This window comes from Jaculus jaculus, chromosome 2 (assembly GCF_020740685.1).
Source record: "Jaculus jaculus isolate mJacJac1 chromosome 2, mJacJac1.mat.Y.cur, whole genome shotgun sequence".
In the NCBI taxonomy this organism is placed as follows: domain Eukaryota; kingdom Metazoa; phylum Chordata; class Mammalia; order Rodentia; family Dipodidae; genus Jaculus; species Jaculus jaculus.
This window is the reverse complement of record NC_059103.1, coordinates 183,470,676-183,496,639: the sequence shown is the minus strand read 5'-3', so window position 1 is coordinate 183,496,639 and position 25,964 is coordinate 183,470,676. Positions and strand designations below refer to the sequence as shown.

Genomic DNA, 25,964 nt, shown 5'->3' with positions numbered 1-25,964 from the left:
CAAAAATAGTTTGCAAACCCTTAGGCTACACTGCTTAAATCCTTTCTTTCTTTCTTTCTTTCTTTCTTTCTTTCTTTCTTTCTTTCTTTCTTTCTTTCTTTCTTCCTTCCTTCCTTCCTTCCTTCCTTCCTTCCTTCCTTCCTTCCTTCCTTCCTTCCTTCCTTCCTTCCTTCCTTTCTCTCTTTCTTCCCTGTGGTGGTTTGATTCAGGTGTCCCCCATAAACTTAGGGGTTCTGAATGTTAGCTCCCCAGCTGATGGATATTTGGGAATTAATGCCTCCTGGAGGGAGTGTATGGTTGGGGGCAGGCTTATGGGCTTTATAGCCAGTTTCCCCATGCCAGTGTTTGGCACACCCTCCTGTTGCTGTGTCCCACCTTATGTTGGCCAGGGTGTGATGTCCACCCTCTGCTCATGCCATCGTTTTTCCCTGCCATTGTGGAGCTTCCCCTCGAGCCTGTAAGCCAAAATAAATCTCTTTTTCCCAGAAGCTCCTCTTTGTTGGGTGATTTCTACCAGCAATGCAAACCGGACTGCAACAGTAAAGTGGTACCGAGGAGTGGGATTGCTGCTAGACACCTGACTGTGTGGCTTTGGCCTTTTGGAGCTGATTTTCAAGAGGAAAGTGGAAGGAGTTGAAATCTTGGCCTAAGAGATGCCTTGCAGTGCTGTAAGTACAGCCTGATGAACTATTCTGGTCTGAACTGCAAGACCTGAATGCAGTCAGAACTATGGACTGTGAGGTTTGGCTCATGAGGGTGAGAAAGAGCTGTGCTTGGAATGGGCTAGCAGTTTGTGTGAGAAGCTTGCTCTTGTGCCCATGTCCTGCAAAGTTGTGCAGGGTTGCTTTGCGTAGAAATGAACTGGTGTGAGCAGAGGGATATGGCACAGAAAGAAAAATCTTTGGGTGAACTGTTGCCCATTCAGCTGCAACTGAGAGATTACAACTTTTGAGACTGGGCTAGCTGACCTGTGCTGGGGCAACAAGAAGAATGTAGAATCTTTTGAAGGGGCCTGAGTGCTCAAGGAGTGTCTGTTCTTCAAAGTCTGCTTTATTCCCCCCTGGATTAACAAATTGGCACCCTACCTGTTATCGTGGAGTATAAGAAATGCTGGAAAGAGGGTCATTGAGTTTGCAACACGGTCTTGTGTTTTGGAAATGGCCATGGGCAGTGTGAAGCAGGTTTGCTGGTTGCCTGCATAAAGACCCCATGGGGCCATGAGGATGAACCGTGGCTTGCAGTGGAGACCCAGTGGAGATGCCGGGACCATGAGATGGCTGCCGAGGAGCTGCTGGCCCCGATGAAGTTTCCCAGGACTGTGAGTAGCCTAGCTGGAGGGTCGGAATTGGAATGCCAGAGACTTGTTGCTGGTTAGAATTGTCGGACTTGAAGATTTGTCACTGGCTAGAGTTGCTGGACTTGAAGCTACAGTGTTTGATGTTTGCCCTGGTTGTTTTAAATCTTGTATTGGTTGAATGTTTCTTTACTATGTCCCTGCCATCTTTTGCAGTGTGAATATTTATTCTGTGCCATTACGGGTTTTTTGAGGTTATCTTTTGGTTTTATGGCTCAGTTAAAAGATCTTGAACTATGGGGATATATGGACATCATTGGAATTGATAAAAACTATGGAGACTTTTAAAGTTAGAAGAATGCACTGCATTTTACATCAGGTTATCAGTTTATGGGGGCCAGGGGCGGAATGTGGTGGTTTGATTCAGGTGTCCCCCATAAACTTAGGTGTTCTGAATATTAGCTCCCCAGCTGATGGATATTTGGGAATTAATGCCTCCTGGAGGGAGTGTATGGTTGGGGGCGGGCTTATGGGCTTTATAACCAGTTTCCCTATGCCAGTGTTTGGCACACCCTCCTGTTGCTGTGGTCCACCTTATTCGCCAGGGGGTGATGTCCACCCTCTGCTCATGACATCGTTTTTCCCTGCCATCATGGAGCTTCCCCTCGAGCCTGTAAGCCAAAATAAATCTCTTTTTCCCAGAAGCTCCTCTTGGTTGGGTGATTTCTACCAGCAATGTGAACCAGACTGCAACATTCCCTTTCTTTCTTTCTCTCTTTTTTTGAGGCAACCCCAGCAGACTGTCTTTTTTACGCAAGAGATTGAGAGTGAGAGTGATAGCTGAGAGCTAGGAAGAGAATGACAAAGAGAAAGAGATAGAGAGCTGACATTCTAGGGCCTTCAGCCACCGTAATCAAACTCCAGATAAGTGCACCGCCTTGTACACATGCGGATCTTGTATGCTTGCATCACTCTGTGCATTTTGCTTATAAGGGACCTGGAGAGTCAAACATGTATCCTTAGGCTTTGCAGGAAAGCACTTTAATTGATAGGCTATCTCTCAAGCCCAAGGAAAAGTGAGAGAGAAAGAGAAAAGGAGAGAAGGGGAGAATGGGCACTCCAACTACTGCAAACAAACTCCAGATGCATACGCATCTCACTTATGTGGGTATTGGAGAACTGAACCTGGTCCTTACGCTCCACAGGAAAGTGCCTTAACTGGTAATCCTCCTCTCCAAACCTTCTTGGTTTTCATTAAAAATATGTTTTGTGGGGCTGGGGAGATGGCTTAGTGGTTAAGCGCTTGCCTGTGAAGCCTAAGGACCCCGGTTCAAGGGTCGATTCTCCAGGACCCACATTAGCCGGATGCACAAGGAGGCGCACGCATCTGGAGTTCGTTTGCAGTGGCTGGAAGCCCTGTCGTGCCCATTCTCTCTCTCCCTCTCTCTCTCCTCCTCCTCTCTGTCACTCTCAAATAAATAAATAAAAATAAACAAAAAAAAGAATAAGTTTTGTGGGCTGGAGAGATGTCTTACTGGTTAAGGTGTTTGCATGAAAAGCCAAAGGAGCTTGGTTCAATTCCCCAGGACTCACATAAGCCAGATGACCAAGTTGGTGCATGCTTCTGGAGTTCATTTACAGTGGCTTGAGGCCTTGGCATGCCCATTCTCTCCCTCTCTCTCTTTCTCTCTCTCTCTCCTTCTTTCTCTTTCACTCTCTCAAATAGAAAAAAATAAAAAAAAAAAACAAGTAAAAAACATAAAAGGACATTTTTTTTTTTTTAATGGACACATCATATATTGGTACCATCATTTTCCTCCTCCCTGTCTCCAAACTGCTGAGGGCCCACCTCAGTGAGGTTGATGGTATTCCCCATGAGGTTGTGAGCCATGTTTTGTGAGAATAGAAGTCAGTCATGGGGGCAGGGGTGTCTCTGAGTATACCCTCCCAACCTGTGGCTCTTACAATCTTTCCAGCCCCCCTTCTGCATAATTTCCTGGACTATGCTGAGTATGTTTGAAGTCTACTGTAGTGTGAAGCATTCAGGAGCTCCTGGATTTCTGTTTTGCTATGTGTTGAGCATCCTTCGCCTCTGTCTCCGTCACCCTGGTACAAATTGTCTGGCTGGCCATGGAAGCAGCACTCTTGTTCACCTCACCACATCCTCTGTGGTTTCACCTGGGCCTTGCCTGAGGTGCCAGAAGTGGTTTGCCTCCCCATATATGCCTACCTTCTGAAGTAGAAGAATGAAGTCAGCATAGCTAAATGGGATAAGCATCAGTAACTTAAAGAGGTTCTGATGGATATAGTCCCTCCTTGGGCCAACTACTGCTGGGAGTTTGTCATTGGAAGCCATAGTGTTGGTTTCTGTGAGAATTTGACCTGATTCCCAGTTCTGTCATGGGTTCCCTTCCAATGATCTGCTCTTTTAGCCAATCTGAACCCACTGATAACCCATCTAGACTGTGTGCAACCATTGCAGAGGAGCATAAATCTTCTCAGTCTGGTTGTTTCTGAGTAGCTATGAACACTACTTGCTCACAAGGCTGTTGGCCACCTCCACCCATTAGCTCATGTAGTGCTTTCTGGCACTAAATGGGCTTCCATCTGGGGACTGGCTCTGGCTCTTTTCCCGATTCCAGCCAGGTCACTTGGTGTCTTGCCTTCAGCAATAGGGTCTTACCTCTTACCTCAGGTGTATAATCAAGTACCTGGACAAAAGCCTGTCTTGTTTGGGGGACTTTTTAGATGTTTTTAACCAACAGATCAATATGGATAGCAACAGATTTCTGGTACTGGGTTTTACAGGCCACAGCCACATATTTTAAGATTAGGCTTCAACCCAACCTTTCCAGGGCCCTTTTTACCACATGATTCATCCATACTCCTTTGGAGGGTTATATCTTTTAGTCTTCAAGGGGAAAGTTTTCTATGGTACCAGTTCATTTTGGGTTTAGTTTTGAGCTTATCGCCCCGCAACCTCCCATCCCCCTCCCCTGTGACTCTTCCATCCCTATTTTATAGTCCTTATGTTACCCTTCAGGTATTCCAGCAACTAAAGCAATTTCAGGGTAGGAACCATAGATATGTGAGAACATGTAGCATTTGTCTGCCTGTTTTTGTGTGGTTTCACTGAGTATGATCTGTGCCAAGTCAATCCACTTTTCTAAAATTTTCATTACATCATTTATTATTGCTGATTACAATTCCATTGTGTAAATGTACCTACCACATTTTCATTTTCCATTTGTCTACTGCTGGGTTTTCTGGGTTGATTCCACTTCTTAGCCATAATGAATTGAGTAGCTATAAATATGGTTGATCACATACCTCTGAAGTGAAGTCGCACCTTTAGGGTAAATGTCCAGTAGAGGAATCACTGGGTATACTGAAAGCTCTCTTTTCATCTTTTTTTCATGAGTTCCCATGTTGATTTCCACAGAGGTGGTAAAAGTTTGCATTCTCAACAATGAAAGAGAATTCCTCTTTCCTCATGTTGCATTCAGGTTCAAATTGCTGGCAGGAATTACCTCTCCAAGAGCAGCTTGTGGGAGAAAAGGTTTATTTTGGCTTTCAGACTTGAGGGGCACTTTACAACAGCAGAGAAAATGATGGCATGAGCAAAGGGTGGAAATCACTACCTAACCAACATCATGTAGACAACAGCAATAGGAGAGTGTCCAGACACTGGGATGGGGAAACTGGCTATAACACCCATAATCCCATCCCAAACAATACACTGCCTCTAAGAGGCATTAATTTTGAAATAGCCATCAGCTGGGAACCCAACATTCAGAACACCTAAGTTTACGGGAGACACCTGAATCAAACCACCACATTCTGCCCTTGGCTCTCATAAACTTATAACCATCCATAATGTAAAATGCAATGAATTCAGTCCATCTTTAAAAGTCCTCATAGTTTTTATCAATCCTAATGATGTTCAAACATCCCTATAGTTCAAGATCTTTTAACTGTGCCATAATACCAAAATATTCCCCCCAACTCATAATAGCATAGAATAAACATTTATACTGCAAAAGATAGCATTGGGCATAGCAGAGAAATACTCAAAAACTACATGATTTAAACACAGTGAACATCAAACTGTGTAGCTCCAAGTCCAACAATGCTAGGCAGTGACAAGCCTCCAAGTCTGATAATTCTAACCAGAAACAAGTCTATGGAGTTCCAACTCAGCCCCCCCCAGCTAGGCTACTCACAGTCCTGGAAAACTTCATCCTGGGCCAAGCATTCTGTGGTAGCATTCTTGCAGTCCTGGCATCGCCACTGACTCTCCACTGTAACCTATGGTACATCTTCATAGCTCCATCAGGTCTCCATGCAGGCACCCAGCAAACCTGCTTCACATTGTCCATGGCCATTTCCAAAACACAAGACAGTATTGCAAATTCAATGACCCTCTCCTTCCTGCATTTCTTATACTCCATGATATGAGGTAGGGTGCCAAATTTTTAATCCAGGGAGGATTAAAGCATACTTTGAAGAACAGGACACTTCTTGAGCATTTAGGCCTCTTCAAAAGAGTCTGTATTCTTTAGTTTCCCCAATATAGGTCATAATCTCTCAATTGCAGCTGAATGGGAAGTAGTTCACCCAAAGATTTCATTTTCTCTGAGCCATATCCTTCCACTCACACCAGTCTGTTTCCACTCAAAGAAAACCTGCAAAACCACTCAGGACATGAATAACAGCAAGCCACTCACACAAACTGCTTCTATCCCAGTCCAGGCAAAGTTCTTTCTCACCTTCATAAGGCAAACCTCACAGTCCTTAGTTCTTATAGCATTCAGGTCTTTCAACTCTGGCCAGAACAGTCCATCATGCTATACTTGCAGCGCTGCAAGGCATATCTTAAGCCAAAGTTTCAAAAGTATCTACATTCCTCTTGAATATGAGCTTCTAAAGGTCAAAGCCACACAGTAAGGTGTCTAGCAGCAAATGACCCCACTCTCCAAAGCAACATTACTACTGCAGTCAAATTCTCATTGCTGGCAGAAATCACCTGACTGAGAGCAGCCTATTGGACAAATTATATATAAAAAATAAAAATAAAAAACTTTATTTCAGCTTACAGACTTGAGGGGAAGCTCCATGATGGCAGTAAAAAATGATGGGATGAGCAGAGGTTAGCCATCACCTCCTCGCCAACATCAGGCAGACAACAGCAATAGAAGATGGTGCCAAACAGCATTCAGAACACCTAAGTTTATGGGAGATACCTGAATCAAACTACCACACCCACATCCTCAATAAAATAATTTTTTTTTTTTTTTTTTAACGATTGTCATTCTGGCTGGAGTAAGGTAGAATCTCAAAATTGTTTTAATTTTCATTCCCCTGATGGTTAAAGATATTGAACATTTCCTTAAGTATGTAATAGCCATTTATACTGATTCCTTTGAGAACTCCCTATACAATTCTCTGCCACATTTTTTTAAGTGGACTGAGTTTTTATTGGTTAGTATTTTTAGTTTATTGTAGATTCTAGATATTGGGCCTCTGTCAGTGGTATAGCTGGTGAAGATTTTCTCCCATTATATGGGTGATATGTTGACTTTATCTACAGTATGCCTGTTCAAAAGCTTTTTAGCTTCATGAGATCCCACTGGTTGAGTGATTGTTTAATTGCCTGGGCTGCTGGGGTATTGTTTAGGACATCTTTCCCCATTCCTATGTTGTGGAGAGTTCCCCCTCTTTTTTTCTTCTTTTTTTTCTTCTAGTGCCTTAAGAGTTCAAGTCTTATATGAAGGTCTATAATTCATTTGGAGTTGGTTTTTGTGCATGGTTACATGAGTGGGTCTAGTTTCATTTTTCTACATGTGTTATGCACAGCACCATTTCTTGTGGATGCTTTTCTTTTTTGGTGTATGCTTTTGCTCCTTTGTCCAAGATCAAGTAATTGTAGTTACTTGAACTAAGGGCCATGTTTCCCATTCTGTCCCATGTGTCTATATATCTGTTTTTATGTCAGTGTCATGTCATCTTATTACTATGGATTTGTAGAGTAGCTTTAGAGCAGGTATGGTGATGCCTCCAGATGAGTTTGTTTTGCTGAGCATATGTTTGGACATCCAAAGGCTGCTGCCATTCCATATTAGTTTTGATATCATTATTTTCTATCTCTGATAGAAGTGATGCTAAAATTTTTATTGGTATTGCATTTAACCTATATATTGCTTTTGGTAGAATTGCCATTTTCACAATATTAATTCTATCTCTCCAGGAGCATGGGAAGTCTTTTCATCTTTTCATGTCCTCCTCATTTTCATTCTTCAGTGATTTTATTATACAGGTCTTTCACATCCTTTGTTACTGTTATTCCAGGGTATTTGATATTTTTGTGGCTTGGGAAAAATGGGACATCCTTTCTACTTCTTTCTTTGTATATTTGTCTTAACATATACAACAACTAAAAAAAAAAAAAAATCTGTGTTGATTTTGTATTCTGCCACTTTGCTGAAAGAATTTATCACCTTTAGAATTTTGAGACAGAAACTTAAGTCACTTATGTATAGGATCATGACATCTACAAATAGGGCTAACTTGACTTCTTTCCAATTAGGATGCCTTTTTCTCCCTTTCTCCTATGTTATTGCTAGGACATGTAGTACTATGTGGAAGAGCCACGGTGAGAGGGGGCACCCCTGTCTTGTTGCCAATTTCAGTGGGAACTCCTTGAGTCTTCCCCCATTAAGTATTATTAGGACTTTAGGAGCTTCATATATAGCCTTTATAGTGTTGAGGTACATTCCATCCATGCATCTTCGCTTCAGCATTTTTATCATGGAGCAATGTTATATGATATCAAAGGCATTCTCTGCATCTATTGATATCACCATGTGGTTCTTGTGTTTAAGCTGATTTGTGGGGTGATTTGCATTAACTGATTTCCATACATAGAACCCTTCCTGAATAGCTTGCATGAAGCATGCTCGTTTGAGTTGGAGAATTCTTTTGAAGTGTTATTGAATTCAGTTTGTGAGGATTTTGTTCAGGATCTTTGCCTCAAAATTCATCAGGGATATAGGCCTATAGTTTTCTTTTCTTCTTGTGTCTCTGTCAGGCTTTAGTATTAGAGTAGTTCTAGCTTCATAAAAAGGAAGTGGGAACATTTCCTGTTCTCCAGTTTTGTGAAACAGTTAGAGAAAAAGCAGTTTCAGTTCTTCAGTGAAGGATAGAATTTGATAGAATTCAGCTGAGAAGCCATCTGGTCCTGGAATTTTCTTTCTGGGAAGTTGTTAAATTTTATTTTATTTTATTGACAATTTCTAAAATTATGGACCATGATAAGTCTCTCCCCTCTCCCACTTTCCCCTTCACAAATCCACTCTATTCTTTCCCCCTCACAATTAGTCTCTCTTTTATTTTGATGTCAACATATTTTCCTTCTATTATCACGGTCTTGTGTAGGTAGTACTGGGCACTGTAAAATCATGTATATTAAGGCCAAATTGTGTGTGGAAGATTGCAATGTAAACAGTTCTACCCTTTCTTTGTCTCTTACATTCTTTCAGCCACCTCTTCCATAATGGACACTAAGCCTGGGAGGATGAGTTAAAGATGTTTCAGTACTAAATACTCCTCTGTCACTTCTTAGCCCTGTGGTGCCTTTTAGTCATCTCAGTGATCACTGCCATCTCAAAAATGAAGCTTCTATAATCAAAAGTGAGAGTGGCATTAATATGTGGGTATGAACATTAAGGAAAGTGCTTACAGAGCGGTTTGGTGATCATAATATATGTATTTAGCCCAACAACAGCAGGCCTTATACTCCTAGGCCTCATGACCTCACCTACCGTAGGCTTATGACTATATTTTCAATTACAGTTATGTATTCCCTTCCATGGAGTGGGCCTCCAGTCCAGTTAGAGAGTGCTTTGTTTCCCCATAACAGACATGCCACTATTGCATCCTTTGAGTCATTTGCCTTGGCTGACCAAATTTAACAGTTGCAGTATCCACTGTTGTTTATAAGCACTGGTGACTTATCTCTCCCATAGGGCTGCATACAGCATAGTTTGTTTTTTTTTTTTTTCCAGCTTCCTGACAGCTGGTATACAGGGAAGAGGGTTTCAGCTCAGTGCCAGCTTGATTTCTCAATGACCTTGTAGCCCAAGCCTTCAGCAATAGGGTTTACTATTTATTTCTGGCAGGAAACCAAGAACCTTGGAATGGCCTATAATGTTTTGGGGGTACCATGGGCTTCCCTGGCCAACAACTGTCTGGAAGGTATCCTATCCCTGGAACTGAATTTTGTTTGTAGTAACAATCTGTGGCTCCTGCATGTGCCATTATCCAGAAATGTAGGGGAGGTTTTTTGATTACATTTTCAATCTTAATGGATGTGATAGGTTTGTCTAGGAGATTAATCTGCTCTGAGTTTAGTTTTGGTAGGTTGCATGTGTCTAGGAATTCATACATTTCTTTCAGACTACCCAATTTCCTGGAGTAGAGGTTTTGGAAGTATGTTCTGATGATGATGATTCTTACAATTTTATTGATGTCTTTGGTGACCTCTCCCTTTTCTTTTTTAATTGTGCTGATTTGAGATTTCTATTTGATTATTTGTTCAAATTGCCCAGGGGTTTGTCAATTTGTTTATTGTTTCAAGGAACAAGCTTTCCATTTAATCAGTTTTGTTTGTTTTCTTAATTTCTAATTCATTAATTTCTTTTCAAATCTTAATTATTTCTTTCCATTGGCATTGTTAGGATTGGATTGTTCTTGTTTTTACAATGCGTTTAGGTGGATAGTTAGGTTATTAATTTGAGATCACTCTGTCTTTGTTATGAAGGCATTCAGTGATATGACTTTTCCCCTTAGGACTGCCCTAATTGTGTCCCATTAGTTTTGGTATATTATATTTTCATTTTCTTTTATTTATTCCTTTCATTTTTTATTAAATCTGGAAATTTTATAATTTCCTTTTTGATTTCTTCCACCCATACATTATTAAATGTGTGTTGCTCAGGCTCCAGGAGCTGGTGAAATTTCTGTTGTGTCTCTTATTGTTAATTTCTAGTTTTATAGCATTGTGGTCTGATAGAATTCAGTGAGTTATATCAGTTTTCCTGAATTTATGGAGACATTCTCTATGCTCTAATATATGATCTATTTTGGGTAAGGTTCCATGGGATACTGAGAAGAATGTGTATTTTGTGGGTTGGTGTGGAATGTTGTATAGATGCCCGTTAAGTCTTGTTTATCTGTGGTGTTGTTAAGTCTATTATTTCCCTGTTGATTTTTTGCTTGGATGATCTGTCTGTTGATGATAGTGTGGTATTAAAGTCCCCTATTATGATGGTATTGAGTTTATTTCTGATTTGTAGTCAAGCTTTTGTTTTATGAACTTGTGGTGCACCTGTGTTTAGTCCTCATAGATTTATGATTGTGATGTCCTCTTGTTGGATTGTTCTTTGATGAATAAAAAGTGGCCTATTGTGTCCTTTTTTATTAATTTTAGTTTGAAGTCTTTTTTTCTCAGAAATTAATATAGCTACAACTTCTTGTTTCTTATTTCCATTTGCTTGGAAAATTATTTTTCATTCTTTCACCCTGAGGACATGTCTGTCAATGATGATGAGGAGGGTTTCTTGAAGGCACCAGAAAGAAAGATCCATTCTGTTTTTATCCATTCTGTTAACATGTGTCTTTTGTTGAGTGACTTAAGACCACTAATATTTAAGACTATAATTGTGAAGCTAGAGAGGTGGCTTAGTGGTTAATGTGCTTGCCTTCAAACCTTTTTTTTTTTTTTTTTTGTGACTGGAAGCAAGCAGCCTTTGTGGAGGTCTCTCAGTTTCTCAGTTTGTTGTCTCTGATTGTCTCACTTTTTGGGGGCCTTGTGGTCTGCCCAAGTTGGGGTAAAAGTCTTATTTGTTAAGGAGGAAGGAATTGTTTGCCCTTGTAGGATCTTCATTGAGAGTTCTATTTTGAGTTTGGTCCAGATTGGTTTTGGAATTGTAGCCATAGATACACTGGTTTTGAAAGTTCCACATGTGGCTGCCACTCTGGCCTGGTGACTGATCAGAGAGCTGCGGTTGGATTTCAGGAATCTCTTTGTACAAGACTACAGCTCTCCCTTGCCTCTGTGGCCTTAGCACTTGCCCCTGCTGCCCTATTGTAACCCACCTGAGAAGGTCCTAGATGATTCACTGATATCCCCTGGTAGGTGGTTGCCAGATATTTTTGTGTTCTTCATCTGTAATAGCCTATTCAAAGGTGTTTCTAAGCACCTACATCCTGTAAATTCACTCTAAAGAAGCTTGTGATGCAAGCCAAGATCTGGAGTTCCAGTCAGGATGTCAACCTTACATACAGATTCAAGTCCATGTTAGAATGGTGAACTCATCTACACTAATTCAATTTGATGGTGACTTTAAATATCTATCAATTACTTCATTTATTAACTCAGAAAACACATCTGTTTTGTATTTTTTACTTTTAATGCATACCTCTGTAAGATACATTTTTACATTTTTGTATTAAATATTAGTTAAATATGCAGCATATTTGCTACCTTGGGTAATGCCAGTAGATATGAATCTTTTCTGTATGTAGTATCTTTCTAACCATATGTTTTAAAAAATCATTTGCTTAATTGTAGCCTTGGATCAACTGTTCAGTTTTCCTGTGATGAAGACTATGTCCTACAGGGAGCAAAGAGTATCACTTGTCAACGGATTGCTGAGGTGTTTGCTGCTTGGAGTGACCATAGGCCTGTATGTAAAGGTAAATATTTTTAGGTTTACTTTATTTGCTCTATTTTGCTATTAAATATTTAAGCTATAATCTGTATGGAATCATTTAACTCATATATTTGTCAACATTTTTTAAGAATCTGAATCTCACTGTGCTGGGTTTTCCAGGAATTTCTAATCTCATAATCATATAATATACTGAAACATGAGGTGTATATTATACGGCACTGGAAATGTTTTGTTCTTCTAAAAAATCATCACAATTACACTTTCTGTGAGGCAATGATTAAAAATCTGAATTCCACTGCTACTTGTTGACCTTTTCATTTACTTGTTTATGCCATTTAATTGTTTATAGGGGAAAAATGGAGGTGAAGCTCAATTATTGTGGTTTAACTAAAAAAAAAAAAAAAAAACCACCCAATGAGTGCTTGGAGTTTACAAATGGGCAGTAATTACTGATTACAGATATATACTTGAGAATATATGTCTGTAAGACCCTGGAGGTGAGGACCCCATGCTCTTCTTGGGTACGGCGACACCCCAAATCACTCATGAGAAACGGTCTTGATGCAAACAGCAAGAGGATTTTTATTCCAAGTGCGCTGGGGCCCACAGTCATACACCATGCATGGGTAGAGGACTGCAGAGCCCTGGATGCAGAAACAGGACAGCTTTTATATGGTTTTTAATAAAGCCTGTGCATTAAAACCAATCGTTTCTTAGCATCAGGAGCCCGCACAATGCGGGCCTGTCGGTTTGCGCCACTCTATAGTTTCTAAGCCAATCATCTTAAATTACCCAAGCCCATGATCCGAGGACCAATCAGTTTCCTATAACCTGGGCGGTCAGCATTTGTGCGGGCTCCTGAATGGGGGTGACAAAGTGTAGTTAAGACAGGTTACTAGGGCTTTTCTTTTATGGTGTGAGCAGTTTACAGAAGCCAGATAAGCAGTTTAATCAGTTACTCACTTCCCATCCTCAAGGGCCTGTCTTATGCCCTTTTATCCACAATAAGAAGGGTGACTTTTACCTGCTTCCTGGCAGAGCATAGGGCCTGGAGTTTGAGGTATGCAGGGCCCCTTAGGAGGCTGGAGCTAAAGCTCCTTTTGGAGTGTGATAGTATTTCTAGACTCCTGACTTCTTGGGCCTTTCATGTCAACCATACTTCTTAAACTAAGGTATTTCCATAAACATAAAATGAAGTTCTTTTTCTTCTAAACTTTAGCAGCCTATGCTTAAGAATGCAACTTCTTGCCTTTCAACTTGATTATAAATAGATGCAATCACATAACTCGAGACAAAATATGGGTTTTTAGAGAGTATACATCATGAAAATAGATAAAGCCTTAATTACTTTAAATAAATAACATTTTAGAACAAATTGCTTAGATTTTAATTTTTTAACTGTGTGTTCTAATGTATTAAATTATGTCCATTCTGTCTGTCTTTGTATTCTAGTAACCAGTTCACAGTATAAACAATACCTGATTATAAGTCATAGAAATTATTTACAGCATCAGCATGATTGTATTTAGATAATAAAAGGTTAGCATGCTGTAGCAGACTGCTTCAGGTTCCCTGAGATAAACTTCCAGACCAGGTACAGGTATGGAGGATAGGGTATTTATTGAATTACAGATCCAGGAGAAGTTCTATCATAGCAGAAGAAGCTGGTCTGCCTTCACAGGCCCAAGCAAAGAGGAAGAAAAGCACAAGCCTAAAAGTCAAAAGCCACAGCACACTTCAGGAACTCCAGCTAGGCACACTTTGCATATCTTTAGATTCAAATCTGAAACCCACCACCACACCTTAAGATCCACCCAGTGACATTGCCTCCAGCCAAGTGGTTTCAAATGCAAGCTACAAACAAATAAAGAATTGAATATACTGGGGGCCATCTATTCTATTCAAACCAACACACATGCCAATAGAATTGGACATCAACATCAAGGTTTTCAAGAGCCATGCCATTGGAGTCAGGCAGGTTTTCAAATATGAAGAACCTATGGTTTATGCAAGTCCAATAGAAAGCTGCCTCTCAATTTTAAACACCAGTCACTGAGTGTTAACAGAGAATAGAGGTAACTATGATTTCATTGAGACAAAGTCTGAATATATTACCCAATGTTATGTCTGCTTTTAGCTTTTTCGCTGTTGAGAAGTGCCACCTTCTGACTGCCTCTTTGCCATCTGGTCTGCTTGCTTGCTCCTTTTCTTCTTTCAGTTTGACTGCTAACCATAAAAACCTGTGCATCTCACCCCCTTCTTTTCCATAGGTCCCACTTTTATAGCATGTCTTTAAATAAGAAAAAAAAAAATCCATACAAATTACATTATATCCCATCTCTCTAAACTATGTGTGGGTGCGTGTGTGTGAAAGTTTTGCAGAGTATCCATAGCTGGCCCACAGCTCATGCGAAGAGCAGGCTGGTCTGTGGTGATCCTCCTGTCTCTGTTCCCCTAGTGCTTGGTGCTTACCATTATGTGTAGCTCATTCTTTTCAATTGCATGAAGCTGTGTTTTAGAATCTACCCCCTGGCATTCACAAATGTTTGTGTGCTGTTGTGTTGTGCTGGTGGCTAGGTTTAATAAAGTCACTGCTGCGTTTTTTAAGTGTGACAGCCCTCACTGTCCTTGCAGCTCTCACTCAGGGAACAGCAATTTGATTCTTTTCAGATGGAACTATGCTAAAAAAAAAAATAGAAAGGGAGAAGATCTGGGGAAACATATTTCAGGATTGGCTGGATATAGAAAGAGGAAGTGACAAGAAAGAGTAAAATCTGATGTTAATGTATATCTGAGCGGAAAAATCTTGTGCAATTAACACATCTGAAATAACACAACTGAAAGAAAGAATTACGTGGGAGCATACCCAAGGTTAGTACAACACTGTCATTGCTGACAACGTTGTTTTAACATCATGATGTGCTGGGCATGATGTGCAGCACTGTGTATATAATGTCTCATTTAATCCTCAAAACAAACTGATGGAGGCCCCATATTTCCATTTTAGAAATGAAGATCATAAGGCCTAGAGACATTCAGTCACTTGCCCAAAGGGCGTGAAAATAGCAAAGTGTTTGAAAAGGCTGTTTGTAAGAAGGAGAGTAGAAGCCAGATTTCAGAGCATTAAAATGGATAAGAGAAGTATAAAATTAAAGCAATGCATATGTTACTGATGCTTTGTGGCTAGATGTTTCCAGGTTTCTGCCATTTCCTTAAAGATTTGGGTTATGCATACAAAGAGGAGTGCAGCAATTTGCTTTAATAGAGGACAAAGGAAATTCAAAAGGGGGGAGAAATATACTACAGGAGAGCAGTGGGTTTCTTCAGTTAAATTGCACAAGAGCAACAGATTACTCTTTGGGGATGTTGTTTTGTTGCATAAGTGCATGGTTTGATAATTCTCTCTTTTTATTGATAGGATTCTGTTATATAAAATATTCTCTATTACAAATATCTTTTAAGATGCATCCATTTTAATCATATCTCCACTTAATTGTCCTCAAATGACACGGTTTTCCTAACTGTGTATGCTCCCGCACCAGTCCAAACTGGATAGGCCCTGTATCCTGATCCCATGTATGTCCTGGAACATATTTGAATAGGAATGTGGTGTTATTAAGAGTTGCTAAGGGAAATCACTAGTTTCCACTGTTTAAAGTGGGCATGAATGAGACGTACGTAACGTATATACAAGTCCTAAGTTGCCAATAAGTAGCTCGGTGCATTGTAAGGAAAGGAATATTTGGTGCCCTGGGTAAATGGGCTATCCTCTGCAATTGCCTATCTTATAACTACTCTACTCACATGGCAATGCCAACCCAAGCTGAGGACCTGTCATGCTCAAGTAAAAGTTTTTGTCCCATATACATGTTTACTGCTTTTCATTCTCATTTGGAGTGCTTACAAAATGATGTATGGTGCAATCATGTTGAAAATAAATAGTAAAAATAGCTATACGAAGGCAGGTGGAGCGGCACTACTGTGATCTCTGCACATGGAAGATGCAGGAAAGAACCTGAAGTTGAAAGTCATCCTTAGCTACATAATGAGCTTGAAGTTACCCTGGGCTCCATGAGGTTCTGTGTGAAAGCAACATGAACAAAAACTTTATTAAAGTTTGCATAGAATTGTATAAAAACTTTAAAGGATGGCTTATATATTATATTTAAATTACATAGCAGCCAAACATAAAAGGAAACTTTTGGTGTACACACACACACACACACACACACACACACACACACACACACACAAACACACACACACATTTTTCACAAAATAATCTAGACAATTGACATAAGGAATGAAATCATTTCCTTGGCTTTGTAACATAAAATATCTTACATTTTTTTTGTGAAGTGTACACTGAGTAATATGTTTTGTAGTAGTTAGATTTATTGGTGCTCTGTGGTTTCCATCACTTGAGGTTAAATTCCAGCACTCAAGGAAAACAGCATGGTTTTCCAGCCATTTGTTTTAAGCATTCTGCCTCAGTCTTACTTGAATTTGATGTGTGCATTTTTTTTTTAGCTAAAAAGTATGTGAAATTAAATGATTTTTTCAACAGAAACAGGTTAATGTTAATGTGGGAACACAATCATCTCACATAAGAAATCATAAACATTTCATTTAATTTAAGATATATATATATATATTAAGTTTATATATATATATATGTATATGTAGTAAAAATAAAGTGATAAAACATTATTCAAAAATAATGAATTACATTAATGATTGTAACTAATTCAAAGACATAAGTAATATAAATATTTTGTTACTTTTCATAAACTCTACATCACAGAAAGAACTTCTACACTGAATTCCATCCTAGAAATGCTCACTGAATGTTAATGTTTCTTCATTGTCTTAGATTCTAAGATAGATTGTAGTGTCATGAATATCTATATATCATTTTCATTCAACCTTCATTAACTGGGAGGTATAGAACTCATGTATTCCATATTTTTACATTGTTATCATTTCATCTAAATTTGCATCATTTCTACAATTATTAACCACATCTGCAAAGTTTTATTTGTTCATTGCTTGCAAGGCACACATTGTGTGGTTTGTAAAATACATTTTACTGATGGAAACTACTGTAGTGCTGGAAGCAGTAATGGACATAGTGTGCTGAAATAATAATTGAAGTTTAAAATGACTCTCCACTGTGAGTCTGAACAAAGAATCATTCTCATGTCTCATGGGTGCTTGGATGGAATAAATATGCTTCTGCCAGAGAGCAGCATAAACAGCAGTATCGGTGCACTGCACCTTTGAGAGATTATTAATATGGCTGCTATCTATGCATTGCATGGTAGAGCAATCAAGAAATAATGATTTTTAAAAGGATCAAAAGTTCACACAGACAGCAAATTATAAATTAAAAGGGAGAAATTCAAAACTTAATGCTAATGATTTTACACAAATCAGACAGTGGTTCTTAGTCCCTAAATGTGAAATGTATACAAATTAGTTACCAGTTTACAATTATGAAAGCAAATATTATCTTTTTGGAAATTCAATGTATTCTAAAACTGGAACTTTCTTGAGTGGCAAAAAGTTCAATTTATACTTTTTGTGGTTAGTAAGGCAGTCCTCTAGGGTTGTAAACTAGTAAAATTAAATAATTATATGAATTTAAATGATAAATGACTCTGTCTCATATACAAGTCTACTTAAGTAATGTACCTACTTTCAACTGAGTATATTTTATCTATAAAAATGGTGGGATCATATACAGTACTACATCATAGCAAATAAAAAAATTATGAGCAAGGGCAGATAACAAATCTATTGAAAATGCTAGTCTACATCCTGAAATTTAACAGGAAATTAAAAAAGTATAGGAGGACTGAAGTTGGGGTGTTTCTGCTATGCTACACATGAGCTAATTCTTTAAAGTCACCCCAGTGGTCACCACAATCTGAAAAAAGAGCTTCTCTACATAAAAGTGAAAGTAGCATTAACATAAGGACATTAACCTAAGTGTTCAGAATTTGGTGGACAGGCATTTAGCAAGTAATAGTAGTTTCCCCTTTAGGCCTTATGACCTTCCTAGCCATAGGCTTTTGGCTAGGTTTTCAGTAGCAGGTCTGAATTCACTTCTATGAATCTGGTCTTTAGTCCAATCAGAGAGCAATTGGTTTCCCCTATAAAATAGACATAGGGCCATTGCACAAGTTGGCACATTTTGCCTGGATGGCCATATTCATGGCTTGTGGGATCCACTGCTGGTTAAGACCAATATTGAGATCTCTCCCAGACAGGCTTCATGTGACATAGTTCTTTTTAGTGTCCTGATAGCTGACAGATAGTCAACATGGAAGAGGCTTCCAGCTCTGTCCTAGCTTGATTTCTCAGTGACCTTCAGTTCAAGCATGTGGGGTCTTTAGAAATCAGTTCTTACCATCCAGTTTTGATGGAAAATCAAGAGGTTTGGCAAGAGCCTGTAACATTTTCTTTTTGACTATGCTTCTTTCATGGACCATCAACTTTCTTCTTTGACCAAAACTGCCATAGAAAGAACAACCACAATCAATGCTTCTAAAGTATTTGAATTTTGAATGGATCTCTTTCAGTTATTGCTAAGAAGAATGAGCTATCAATGTGTTTTATCCATCTGATGTCTGTGAATAAATAAAAGTACCTAAATAAGATTCAATTAAGTTCTCACATCAAAGAAAAAGCAATGTGTTTATATATTATATTGCAAGTAACTGCTGGTCAAACATAAGAGCTATGACCTTCATGAACCAGTACCAGTTAACAACTGTAAACATAATAAAGTTTTCACATTTCTTTAAATATCTCTCATATTTTATTCATATTGATAATGTCTAGCCCATTGACCATTACATACATATTTTATACATATATATTTTGCTAGATTAACATTCAGTCTGATTTATGGTAAGATCTATTTAATTATAACAAATACTTTAAGAAGTTAGTAATGTCATCATTGAAGGCAAAAGTGTTGTTCTCATAGATTGCTTCCTGTGATGCTAAACAATTAGAAAATTTTGCCCAAGAGCGAGTCAGAGCCTGCTGAAATTTATCATCCAGAAACATACATAGCAGGTGTTTTTCAGTAGCTGTGGCTGATGCCTTCTTAGTTTCATGGAATAATGTTACAGAAGAAATGATGCATAATAAGGGTGATATTAGCAGTTAATAGAGGGACATATGGTAGAGAAGACAAGCAGATGGTAGGGATACGGAAGCCTATCACACATTCATATTTCTTAGTGGTTGTTTTCTCTAAAAACAATACTTTTTGAATTTATTATATAATTTTCAGTAGCAAAAAATCCCTACTACTTATACCAATTAACATGTTGTAGTAAGATTTTATTAAAATGTTATTTGAACAAAATTAAAGTGCTAAATTTATAGACCCCTTATTAGTAAGAAGATCGTTTAAATTTCAAAACTAATGAACAATTTTAAATCTTGCATTTCTGTCATATTCCTCCAGCTATTGATCAGAACTATATTAATGTATCCTGTCTAGCTTCAGTTTTTATATGGAAATAATGAACAAAGTTCTATTTTGATATATGTATACAGAATCTACGATTATCAAGAGAGTTTTTCATTAGTAATTCAGTAGTCTTCTGAGCATATAGTACATTTCTCATTTACTTCATTTACTCTCATTTACTTGGTTCTCCATTTTCTGGTTTGTGATGTCCATGTGGGTATGTCCATGAGGAGACAGTCATGGGCCTCTTCCAGTGTCAGTTATACATACTCTCAATAGTGGTTGCTGACTTTCTGAGTTGTTAGGCTCATATCATGATTATTATTATTTCAATATCATTTCCAGGGTCTATAACAGTTTTTGACACACCAAGACTCAGAGGCAATAATTTACTACTATTAATATCAAAATATTTTTTTCTAGGAAACTATGTTTTGCATATCAGCTTTAAAAACAATGTCAAACTTATTATTCCCCAAAGTCTTTGTTGTTATTCAAGCTACTTCAAAGTTGTTTAGATTCTTGGCTCTTTAATACATAATTTGAGACAAATTATGATTTTATACCAAGTTAAAAAATATTTGTTTCCAAGAGTTTTCTTATTGTCGTTATACACTGTTTCACAAACACTTTTTCTAGTGAGAAACTGATGAGTTCTTGCTCCTCATGGCAAGGAACCCTGGAGACACTAAAGGGCAATTCCACCAAAGTTAACCCTGGAACATCAGTGAAGGTGTGTTGTTTCCTCACAGAACCTGGGCAAGAAGTGACCTAGTAGTATGGAGACCCCAAAGCAGCCATGGCATCAAAAGGTCTCACCTGAGCATGGATGTCAATCTTCCACAGCTGTAGAGATGAAGCTTGCTTTAATTTGGTCTTCCACCCTCCATATCTTCTATTTCCGTAGGCCTAGAAACCTCATGCATCATTGCATACAGCTGGTGTGGTATGCATAGGAGACTGAGGTTTTAGGTGAAGATGAAAAGACCCTCTCTCCTTCTGTTTGGGAAAATCAACAGGCCATATTGGACCACTTCCCCAGCAGTTGGAGCTTCTAATAAAGCTGGCAATATTCATTTCACTCAGAGGATCATGTCACACAACGCAACCTTAATGTGATGTTGGTTGTCAAGCATGTATCTTAGGAAAAATAAAGTAACAATACTGTGATTATTGAATTTGCTACATATTAAAAATTACACTTATAGGGCTGGAGAGATGGTTTAGCGGTTAAGCGCTTGCCTGTGAAGCCTAAGGACCCAGGTTCGAGGCTCGATTCCCCAGGACACATGTTAAGCCAGATGCACAAGGGGCTCACATGTCTGGAGTTCGTTTGCAGTGGCTGGAGAGGCCCTGGCGTGCCCATTCTCTTTTTGTCTGCCTCTTTCTTTCTCTATCTATAGCTCTCAAATAAATAAATAAAAATGAACAAAAAATTAAAAAAATACACTTATAAAGACTATTAAGTGAGAAATATCTTACTTCTGAAAATCAATTAAAAATTCTGGGAAATTCGAGGACAGCAAAACAAAGAGTGAAATAATTCACCTTCTAACAAATGCAATTTTTAAAGCTATTAGACTTGAAATATAGTGGAGACAAAATGAAAGATAATGGAATCAATAAGCAGGAAACTAAGGGAATCAATAGACGTCATAAACAAGCAAGGACTGAAACATTCTGAACTATGACATCTTAGTATGACAGGAAATAGAAGGAAGACTGATGGCAAGCAATACAGAGAGTTGAAATTTTGAAAGAAAAACTATGTGGGAAAGGGAATTTTAAAATGAAGTAACATTTTGTGTTTGGAGTGGATTTATGATGGCCTTAAAAATTCTCTTGTAACACAGAAGACATTTATTCTTGCATTTGCTGAAAGAACATGCTCTTGGCAAGAATTTAGAAGAAACCTGGCTTTCCCTTAATTCTATTCGCATGAAATGATGGGAGAACTAAAGACGTCAATGCGTTTCTCCACTTGCAGTGGCTAGGGGCACTGGCACTCTCTTCCAATGTCTCTCTCACTCTGCTTGAAAATAAATCAATAAAAATAAAAATATTAATAAAAATAAATCTGAGGGCTGAAAAGATGGCTTAGTGGTTAAGCGCTTGCCTGTGAAGCCTAAGGACCCAGGTTTGAGGCGTGACTCCCCAGAATCCACGTTAGCCAGATGCACAAGGGGGCGCACGCTCTGGAGTTTGTTTGCCCTGGCTGGAGGCCCTGGCGTGCCCATTTTCTCTCTATCTGCCTCTTTCTCTCTCTGTCACTCTCAAATAAATAAATAAATATTTTTTTAAAAAAAATTTAAAAAAAATCTGGGTTTGGAGAGTTGGCTTAGTGGCTAAGGAGCTTGCGTGGAAAGCCAAGGGACCTGGGTTCATTTCTCCATTACCAACATAAAGCCAGATTTAAAAGAAAGCACATGCTTCTGGAGTTCGTTTGCAGAGGCTGGAGGATCTGGCACACCCATTCTCCCTCTCTCTGCACCTCTTCCTTTCTCTCTCTCTCTCTCTCTCTTTCTCTCTTTCCCCCTTTTTCTCTCTGCCTCTTTCTTTCAAATAAGTAAATAAAATATTTTAAGATTAATTAGATAAAGTATGAAAGCAAGAGAAAGAAGGATAGAGAGAAACAACACTGAAGGCATCATGTTCACTGTGGAACTTATTATAACAATTTAGGTGAAAACAAGAATCAATTTAAGCCAGCGAGTGACAAGAGAAATGCAGAAAAACAAACAAACAAACAAACAAACAAACAAAAACAGAGGAGAAACTATTGTGTGTAAAAGAATGACAAATTTGTGAAGGAGAGTAAGAAAGGGACTACAACCATGATTCCATAACAAGGGAATGGTGTAGGGATAACACAAAAGGGAGACATGTCACAAGTGACATGTGGCCATCATTATTAAATATATCAAGGTGGTCAAGAAAATAATAACTTCCTCAATTCTACATCCAAGAGGTCTCCTCCCACCCCCTTGGTAGCATCATTTTTTTAAGGAATAGTTGAAGCAGGAGCCACAGGTTGTAATTAAGTATGAATGAGGTGGGTGGGAAAATTGAGGCTGAAAGTTCACAGCATAAGGTTTGCACTAGGCCATGGGTGAGAAGGGAAGGCGATACAATTAACAGGTTTTTGTTGTTATTTGTTTGTTTGTTTTGAGCTGTGAGAGGCTTAGAAAGAGGAACAAAGTACAACTTCTGTTAGAGTTCAAAGATACAGTGTCTAATTAAAAGAAGAGAGTCACCGAAGGTGAAGGGTTTGTGATTTATAATGGAGAAAATGGCACTGCCCTTGCCGACACAGGTAAGACACATCCCCCTGAGGTGAGACAACCTTGTTACAGGAAACTGAGCCTCACAGAACAGGCACCAAAGACTGAGTAGAGAGTTGGATTAAAAGCTTATTTTCACACACACCAGCATGGGCCCAGGGCCCTTCTCTTCTGAAGCCTATACTGTGAGTTTTGGGGGTTCCGAGCATATGTGCCTTATCTTAAACTACTCTCATTATTGTTAGGTCTCAGCCCAGAGCCTGCGCCTGGTGCCAGAAACCTTTAGTATGAGATAGTCAAGTTTTACGGAAACAAACAAACAACAACAACAACAACAACAAAAAATGGTTAATTAGCAGGCAAATGTCTGCAGCTGTGTTATAGAGATAAAAAAGATGATTTCTTTACAAGTCAGAAACTGCAATACAAATCATGGCCTTGAAAGGATTAAAAAGACCTCAGAGTTAGGACAAAAGACTACATACTACAATATAACCAATACAAAGTTTATACAGTACAAGGCATGACTGGGGCAGGCAACATGAGGAAGGAACGGAGGAGAATTCTGAGGGAAGCTAAGTATGCACCACGCTCAATAATTTTCGTTTCTATTTTTAGTTGATCTGTTCCTACAAAGTAAGTGAGGTTAGTTGAGGAGACGAAGCTCTGTAAGGAATATGGTTGAGAATCAAGATAAAATTGACGTTAATGGGAGCTGAGGAGGTCAGTTAGCAGTAAGACTCTGATATACACCATCACATCCTGAGGGCTTCAGGCCACTTTGTGGTCCTCATCACTAGTTGCACATTAACATCACCCAGAGAGCTTTTAAAATAAAAACCCATGCCTTTAGCCTTGCCATGACCAATTAAATAATGTCCCTAGAGAATAATTCAGTTAATACCGTCCTCTCTGTGATAAATCGACCCACTTAAGTGCATCAAGGATTCAAAACAAGCTTGAAATGATCTTGTTTCTTAGGTAGACTCCCAGTTATTGTCGAGGAGAAATGCCCTCACTGGCAGGCTGTGCGGCTCATAGTGCTGATGGTCAAAGTGGGCCATGGGTGCATTCAGGTCCGTGTGGCCAAGCAGCAGCTCGCCATGTCTTCTCACAGAATACATCCTGACACTGAGAACCACATGCATCTGAAAGCTGGGTGTCAAAGATGGACTCATTTCACACTTATCATGTATAACCAGCTGGGAATAGGATTAATTTTCTTTCAAAATAACTGATTCCTGAGACGAAATAAAATGGGATCCAAACTAAATGAGCTGTACATCATTTGCACCCCCACAGTCCTTCCAGCCAGGTTAGCTTATTTATTTAACGGAAACAAGAAAAGACTTTGGGCTTGCAGCATAAAAGTGATTTTGAGAAGAAAATTTGGTAATCATTTGTACCTTTATGAAACCTGTGTGCTGACAATGAAACGTATACTACACTTGCTTTACTGCCTGTTGTTTTAATGTCTTGATTTAAAAAAAGAACACCTATTGATTGAAAAGAACACATACACACAAGTAGCAGAAAAAGGAAGGAGACAATTGAGACCATGATTATTGTGGAGATAAGTACCATATATACATGTAAGAAAAGATCATAATGGAAACTATTATTTTTTACAATTAATATACATTAATAAAATGTATTTGAAAATTTACATGATTATTAAATTACTGTGATCAATAACTGTAACTATTTTTTTGCTTTATTATTTTTAAACTTTTTATTAATTAGTTTTGTATTCAGCAAATACAGTCAGTTTGGTACCATTATTAGGCTCATCCGTGACCTACCCCCTCTCCTTGGGCCCTCCTTGTTGAGGTATATGGGTCACGCATTCTGGAGTTAGCCCACAGTTATGGGTAGGATAAATGTCTGCATATCATGACCCAACATGTGGCTCTGACATTCTTTCCAGCCCGTCTTCTGCAAAATTTCTCTGAGCCATGTTGGGTTCATTTTTGGTCTGCTTCAGTGATGAGGTTTTGGGGGCCTCTGGGTCTCTGGATCTCTGATTTTCTAGGAGTTGATTTTTCTCTGTGTTTATCTCCTTCGCCCTTGTGCTGCTACCCGGTTCACCAAGAAAACAGCACCTTTCTTGTTTCGCCAATTTTTCTTAGTTTAGCCAGAGCCCTTTTGAGGTATGATGGAGTGGATCTCTCCTTATTTTTCTTTTTTTTTTTTTTGACATTATTTTTTTTTTAATTTTTATTAGCATTTTCCATGATTATAAAATATATCCCATGGTAATTCCCTCCCTCCCCACCCCCACACTTTCCCGTTTGAAATTCCATTCTCCATCATATTACCTCCCCATTACAATCATTGTAATTACATATATACAATATCAACCTATTAAGTATCCTCCTCCCTTCCTTTCTCCACCCTTTATGTCTCCTTTTCAACTTACTGGCCTCTGCTACTAAGTATTTTCATTCTCACGCAGAAGCCCAGTCATCTGTAGCTAGGATCCACATATGAGAGAGAACATGTGGCGCTTGGCTTTCTGGGCCTGGGTTACCTGACTTAGTATAATACTTTCCAGGTCCATCCATTTTTCTGCAAATTTCATAACTTCATTTTTCTTTACCGCTGAGTAGAACTCCATTGTATAAATGTACCACATCTTCATTATCCACTCATCTGTTGAGGGACATCTAGGCTGGTTCCATTTCCCAGCTATTATAAATTGAGCAGCAATAAACATGGTTGAGCATGTACTTCTAAGGAAATGAGATGAGTCCTTTGGATATATGCCTAGGAGCGCTATAGCTGGGTCATATGGTAGATCAATCTCTAGCTGCTTTAGGAACCTCCACACTGTTTTCCACAATGGCTGGACCAGATTGCATTCCCACCAGCAGTGCAGAAGGGTTCCTTTTTTTCCACATCCCCGCCAACATTTATGATCATTTGTTTTCATGATGGTGGCCAATCTGACAGGAGTGAGATGGAATCTCAATGTAGTTTTAATCTGCATTTCCCTGATGACTAGTGACGTAGAACATTTTTTTAGATGCTTATATGCCATTCGTATTTCTTCCTTTGAGAACTCTCTATTTAGCTCCATAGCCCATTTTTTGATTGGCTTGTTTGATTCCTTATTATTTAACTTTTTGAGTTCTTTGTATATCCTAGATATTAATCCTCTATCAGAT

At 38.8% G+C, this 25,964-nt stretch overlaps 1 protein-coding gene across 7 annotated transcripts in view; it reads left to right on the top strand.

Annotated features, from left to right (window-relative positions):
* The window catches only part of Csmd3 (CUB and Sushi multiple domains 3), a 1,124,273-nt gene that overhangs the window by 446,788 nt on the left and 651,521 nt on the right, over window positions 1-25,964 (top strand). For all 7 annotated transcript variants that reach the window (XM_045143269.1, XM_045143267.1, XM_045143265.1 and 4 more), the window contains one exon: window positions 11,925-12,049. In XM_045143269.1, coding sequence (XP_044999204.1) covers window positions 11,925-12,049 — 125 coding nt within the window. The remainder of the gene's footprint in view (window positions 1-11,924; window positions 12,050-25,964) is intronic.